General features: G+C 37.1%; 1 protein-coding gene across 8 annotated transcripts; it reads left to right on the forward strand.

Annotated features, from left to right (window-relative positions):
• Nucleotides 1-315: 315 nt before the first annotated feature.
• LOC113727218 (pentatricopeptide repeat-containing protein At4g20740) lies at nt 316-6,369 on the forward strand. Of its 8 annotated transcripts, none has more exons than XM_027251247.2 (6): nt 316-948; nt 1,715-3,464; nt 3,606-3,711; nt 4,750-4,986; nt 5,108-5,321; nt 5,399-6,369. In XM_027251247.2, the coding sequence occupies exons 1-2, from the start codon at nt 501-503 to the stop codon at nt 3,448-3,450; spliced, it is 2,184 nt and encodes a 727-aa protein (XP_027107048.1). In that variant the 5' UTR covers nt 316-500; the 3' UTR covers nt 3,451-3,464; nt 3,606-3,711; nt 4,750-4,986; nt 5,108-5,321; nt 5,399-6,369. The 8 variants fall into 8 exon arrangements, with proteins under 8 accessions (XP_027107048.1, XP_071931873.1, XP_027107047.1 ...); XM_072075772.1 differs by having other exon boundaries at nt 5,203-5,321; XM_027251246.2 differs by having other exon boundaries at nt 5,108-6,369.
• The last annotated feature ends 595 nt before the right edge of the window (nt 6,370-6,964 follow it).

Consider the following 6,964-nt stretch of genomic DNA (forward strand, 5'->3'; position numbering starts at 1 on the left):
ATTCCCATAGACATGAATTTTTTGTATAATTTCAAAATATTATGGTATTTTTAGGCTGGATTTAAGATTTTTTTTATAGATATAATTGAGATTGAGATAAAATTTATTTATTTTAATTTATAATTTAAAAAATTTATTTTTGAAATTTCAAGTTCTTCAAAAATATTAAACTTTTCATCATGTAAAGTTTTAAATTAGTTCACTGCATATCTTATTTTGTGCATATATATATTTATATATATTATTTTTTAAAAAATTCATTGAACTAGGGTTCAACTGGTGACTCTGACCGATTAAATCTTGACCTGAACATTTCATCGGTTGATTTATAAGGCACAAGTTTTAAAGCATTGGTTTTCTCTGCTGCCAAAGTATTTCTGGGAAACAAGGGGGGAAAATAAGAGTCTGAGCAGGCTAAGGAGGATGAGAAAAAGTTCAAAGTTGCGAAATTCTCAATAAAAAAAGATTGAACTGAAAAAAGAGAAAGCGGAAACCTCGAAATGCCACCCAATGCTCCACCTTCGACTGCCATAGCCAAACCCCATAAACCCTACTTCTTCTACGGCCACCGGAAACCCACCCAAAACCGCCCCACCGTCCGCGGCGGCCTTTTCTCCAACCGCCAAATTATCAGCCCCAATCGCAAAAACCATCCCCGACCTTCTTCCCAACCCGCATTTGACCTCTCAAAATGGGACCCGGACAGCCTTCCAACCCGACCCAATTACCCAGAAAAGGACCCATCTGAGAAATTCTTCTCCGTGGCAAAGACTCTGTCCCCAATTGCTAGGTACATAGTTGACTCCTTTCGAAAACACCGCCACTGGGGTCCACCTGTCATGGCGGACCTCAATAAGCTCCGCCGTGTAACGCCGAAGCTGGTGGCGGAGGTTCTTAAAGTCCCTGATATTGATTCCCGACTCTCGTCTAAGTTCTTCCACTGGGCTGGTAAACCGTTCATTTCTTACAATCACTTTTGGTTTTCTGGGCACTCGCTTTCACAACTAATATTTTTAGTTCTATTTGTTTTGTTGGGTATGGAAATCCTTAACAATTCCATATGCTTTTATCAGCAAAATCATGAGAAATGTGAAATCATAATCTCTTACCTTTTCATTTATTTTTTTTTTTAGATATGGGCCGATTTTAGATTGTCTTTCTACTAGCACGTGATGTTAATTTTTGTACATTTAATTGCTCTTTTGAGAAAATATGGTATGGCCCTTCAATTTTGTCTGTCTGCATATTAACGGTTAGTGAGGTAGTAAAAACATTTATTCCTTTGTTTCTACCCCTGCGTGGGACGTAAATTTGATAATCCTAGCTTAGCTAGTTTAGAAAAAAAAATGATATTGTTTGATTCTCTCTGTGTGTGCGTGGGTTTTTTTCTTTTGCCTTTTGTTCTTGGCTTTTTCAGTAAATATGTTTTTAAGAAGTATCACGTGAGACAAGTAGGTTTTTTAGATAAACTCTACTGTTTGGTTATGTTTCTTATGCATGGAGTGTTTTTTCTACTTAAATAATTTAACTCTCATGATCACGCATCTTTTTGAGTCCCCGGAGATTGGATTCATATGGAAATTGAGGAAAACATATGTGCACTTATTTGCATGCAACATCTACCAATTGATGAGTATTTATGTTTTCAATATAAGTGCAGTACGTTATGGAATTTTTTCTAATATGTGCTATATGGTTCGGATGAAATGAACAGGTAAGCAAAAGGGTTATAGGCATGATTTTTCTTGTTACAATGCGTTTGCCTATAGCTTGAATAGGACAAACCAATTTCGAAGTGCTGATCAGGTGCCTGAATTAATGTGTATGCAAGGGAAGCTTCCTAGTGAGAAACAGTTTGAAATCCTGATAAGAATGCATTCTGATGCAGGTAGGGGACTTAGGGTATATTATGTGTACGAGAAGATGAAAAAGTTTGGCATTAAACCAAGAGTTTTTTTGTACAATAGAATAATGGATGCACTTGTTAAAACTGATCATTTGGATTTGGCTATGTCCGTGTACAAAGATTTCAAAGAAGATGGATTAGCAGAGGAGAGTATCACTTTCATGATTTTGATCAAGGGCTTGTGCAAGTCTGGTCGGATGCATGAAGTGCTTGAGCATTTGGGTCATATGAGAGAGTTGTGCAAACCAGATGTATTTGCATACACGGCAATGGTGAAGGTATTAATTGGAGAGGGAAATTTAGATGGATGTTTGAGGATTTGGGAGGAAATGCGGAGGGATGAAGTTGAGCCAGATGTTATGGCATATGGAACTTTAGTGACAGGATTGTGCAAAAGAAGACAGATTGAGAAAGCTTATAAGTTCTTTAAGGAGATGAAAGAGAAGGGGTATCTGATAGATAGAGCTATATATGGGTCATTGATTGAAGCATATGTGGCAAAGGGTAAGGTTGGTTCAGCTTGTGATTTGCTGAAGGATTTAGTCGAATCCGGATATAGGGCTGATTTGGCAATATATAACTCTCTTATTGAGGGATTGTGTGGTGCAGAACGGGTTGATAGAGCTTATAAGCTTTTCCAAGTTATGATTGTAGAGGATGTGCAGCCAGACTTTTCCACTGTGAGACCACTATTGGTATCTCTTGCGGAGCTGGAAAGAATGGATGACTTTTGCAAAATGCTTGAGGAAATGAAGAATTTGGGTTTTTCTGTTATTGATGATTTATCAAAGCTGTTTGAATTTATGGTTGTCAAGGATGAAAAAATAAAACTGGCTTTAGAATTGTTTGAATATTTGAAAATGAAGGACTATTGCAGCGTTTCAATATATAATATTGTTATGGAGACTTTGAACAGGATTGGGGAGGTAAGAAAGGCGTTAGTAGTCTTGGATGAATTAAAATGCTCAAATTTTGAACCTGATTCAGTAACTTACAGCATTGCTATCCAATGTTTTGCTGAAGTTGGAGATGTACATGAAGCATGTACATGCTATAACAAGATAAAAGAGATATCCAAGTTGCCTTCTCTCGCTGCATATCGATCTCTTGTAAAAGGGCTCTGTGCAACTGCGGAGATTGATGCAGCCATGATGCTAATTCGTGACTGCTTAGGCAGTGTTGCAAGTGGACCCTTGGAATTCAAGTATACATTAACAATTATTCATCTTTGCAAGTCAAAAGATGCCAAAAAGGTAGTTGGAGTAATAGATGAAATGGTGGAACAGGGTTGTCTTCCGGATAATGTCATATATTCTGCAGTTATATGCGGCATGTGCAAGTATGGGACAATTGAAGAGGCAAGGAAAGTCTTTGTTGGTTTAAGAGAACGTCAACTTCTAAGTGAAGCTGATGTGATTGTTTATGATGAGTTGCTTATTGACCACATGAAAAAGAAGACAGCAGACTTGGTGTTATCTGGCTTGAAGTTTTTTGGTCTGGAAAAGAAGTTAAAAGCAAGAGGCTCAACACTTCTGCCTGGCTGAGAATGTGAATTCAGGTATTAGATCATCAACATCTTTACTTTTAGACATTTTAATACACGTTACTATGTGTGTGTTGTAAGTTTGCTATTACCTGATAATTTATGTGGACTATTCTTAATGTGTGCCTGATCTCCTGAACTTTTGATCATTATTAGATACTTGCTTTATGGAAGAATACAGCAAATTTTGACACATTCTGTGTGGAGAAAAGCTACAATCAAGAGAGTTGACCGTGGGGCTATGTTGAGAATTTTAAATCAGGTACTTACACTAGAACCTGCTTCAACTTACTTGCTAGTTTGTATAGCCTATTCTCAGTTTAGATAGTTTATTTCTGTTCTTAGTTAAACATATTAGCCTTGATGTCACGGTAAGATGAATGCTAAAACATAAGGTGTGATAAGTACACACAAGTTTGTTTATGTTCAGGGAACAACTACAATCCCTGCATGATTCCCAAGGTTATTCAAAATTTCAGCTACTAAACATTCGCAACTTAGGATTCTGCCTGCGGAAAAAATCTTGACCATCTTGTTTTCTTGTGCTCTGAAATGTCTCATCCCAGGAATGGCAGATTGTAAAACATGGAAGGCTTAGAGGCATTTTTGTATTGGCTAATTTCATTTTGATCGTTGGTTTTTAAGGTTACGAGCGGGCAATGGCTAAATCCTCTCCTGTGTATGATTCAGGGGCTACGAACAAGCTTATTGCGCTGGGCATTTAGACACTATTTTAACTTGACATTTGTCCAAATTAGTGAATGTGGGAGTGCATTTGGTGTTTCATTGTAATTTCAAATTTGAATTTTGTCTTGATTTCGCTTCTTTCCACTTCTGTGATTAGTGGCACTTGTTATAACTTTTGTCTATTGGAATAAAATGTAGTAGTGTTTCTGTTTTTACTTTTTTTTTTGTAACTTTTCCTTTTGTTTTTTGGTTTTAATATGCTGTAACGATTTTCTGAAATTTCCAGTGCCATATTAGTTAGTATTGCAGTTAGATCACCCAATAGCTTCTTGCGCCAGTCATCTGACATACTTGTTTGATGCTATTCCTGGTACATCCTTACTGAGAAAATTCTCAACAATTTGTATTTACTACTGGAACTAATCTAAGAAAGAGAGTGGGGAAGCAAATGTAAGTTGTACAGCTATTTGTTTCTTTGGGACTGGGGGTTCTTGGGGCAAAGTTTTGTAGCCTTGTTTGCTGCTCTTAGTTGTTGCAACCTATCTCTTGGTTCTTGCTGAAGGTTACTGTTTTGTTGCTGGAATTAAACTTGCCTTCCACTTTTTCTTTACAGGTTGATACTTCAACATCTTACTAGAAACAGTATAGACATTAACTTGTGGCTCAGAGTACTTTAGATTGTTATCAAGCTGCTAAAATTTGGTAAAGTTAAGCAGTTAAAAAGCTGTCCTGTTTGGATGGTTCAGGTCTGATACGGCTTGTGAATCCTGTGGTAGAAAGAGACCTAAATAGACTGGTCTGCAGTATGTGAAACATGTCCTTGTGAGTGAAGTTGGGTCAAGTGGACAAGGTAATTACCTTCTATTGATCATTTACCATCTTCATTGTTGTTACAACCTATCTCTTGGTTCTGGCTGAAGCTTGCTGTTTTGTTGCTGAAATTAAACTTGCCTACCACTTTTTCTTCACAGGTTGATAATTCAACATCTTACTTTAGTTTGTTACCAAGCTGCGAAAATTTGGTGAAGTTTAGCAGTTAAAATGCCGTCCTGTTGGGATGGTTCAGGTCTGATATGGCTTGTGAATCCTGTGGTAGAAAGAGACCTAAAATTTCTCTGAACAATTGAGACTGGTCTGCAGTATGTGAAACATGTCCTTATGAGTGAAGTTGGTTAAGCGAACAAGGTAATTACCTGATATCGATCATTTACCATCTTCGTTGTCTTTAAGGTAGTTCCGAGGCTGAGTTCTATGAATTGCAGTGTTTCACCTTTGAAGAAAATAATTGTCTAGCGTGAGTTTGGAGTTCGTCTAGAGCTGGCTTAATGGTCAATGACTTCCCCTTGCAATGCAATACCAGTAAAAGCCCTGACTCTATACCAAGCAAGCTCCAGTGTTGGATAAGTTAAAGTGGCATTCTGTCTTTGGTTTGTGCTATGGAGTAAAGCATGTTCGGGAACCTTAATCTACTGCCCTTCTGTCCGAGTGTAAAATTTGGATTAAGTATAAAAAGGTAAGCCAATATCTGTGGATGTTGCAAATTTGGATATCGATTCAGGTGGCAAAATATTTGAAGTTGGTAGCAATTGCGTGATCTGAGAAGGGTCTTGTTAGACACGAATGTTCTTCCTGGCTTTGGTAGTTACACACATTTCTGAATTTTAAGGTTAATTCCACTTTGTCCCTCCCAAACTTTGGACGATTACCCACTTCAGTCCCTAAACTTCAAAATGGGACACTTAAGTCTCTAAACTTATAAATACCTTCCACTTAAGTCCCTAAACTTATAAAATGGGACACTTAAATCCCTAAACCCTTATAAAATGGGACACTTCGACCACCAATGGCATTTAGGATTTGTTAATAATTTTCCTTAAGTGGGAGGTATTTATAAGTTTAGGGACTTAAGTGTTCCATTTTGAAGTTTAGGGACTGAAGTGGGTAATCGTCCAAAGTTTAGGGGGACAAAGTGGAATTAATCCAAAGCTGTACTGATGTTTTCAATTTCTATGGCCCCTTGTGTTATATTTCATTTTTATTTTATGTGGGATTTTTGGGGGGAAAGAAAATGGAATAGTCAATCTACATGCGTTCTTTAAATGGATCATGCCTTGGGGCAAGTACTGGTGTACTGCAATTATTTCCTCTTCGTAAATTTGTTAGAGTTTTGGACGCTGAGCTGTTTGTCTCTTAGGTTGGTGGTAAGAAATTGGACATCCCTATTTGGCATTCATTGTTCTTTTGGCGAACTTTTCTTCCCTTCAGATATGTTATATTGCCTTCGCTTTTGTGGATTATAAATTGGATATCACCCTAGGTTTCTTTCATTTTGCTGTAAGTTTATTTTCTCCAGTCTTAACTATGGTAGGAGTCTGAAAGCCCACATCGATCATTGTGGTTTTGCTCGAGGGATGTGATGATATTCCCTTAAAAATAAAAATAGCAAAAGGTAAGGAGTCTATGTGGATTGGTTGACTTACTTAGAGAAGAAAAACTTCGAGCAAAATTCCTAAAACTCATGTGGAATACTAGTACGATATAAAACAATTTATCGTGGGATCGACAAAAGTCAAAACATCGTATAAGCATATATCGATCTTACAAGTCATTCCATTCCAACGGTCCAAAGTAGCAACGACATGAACCTCATGCAAAAAATAACTCTAATTTTCCTTTTTTTTTTCTTGCCTTATGCACTTTTTATTTCAATAAAACCAACATATACATTACAAATGAATAATTTTCATCTTGCCAATTGTTGCATTCATTTATAGATGCGAAGTGGGAGCCTCAAACAACAAACCAACAAGCCTGATTAAGCTCCATTA

Source organism: Coffea arabica, chromosome 2c (genome assembly GCF_036785885.1).
Source record: "Coffea arabica cultivar ET-39 chromosome 2c, Coffea Arabica ET-39 HiFi, whole genome shotgun sequence".
NCBI lineage: Eukaryota > Viridiplantae > Streptophyta > Magnoliopsida > Gentianales > Rubiaceae > Coffea > Coffea arabica.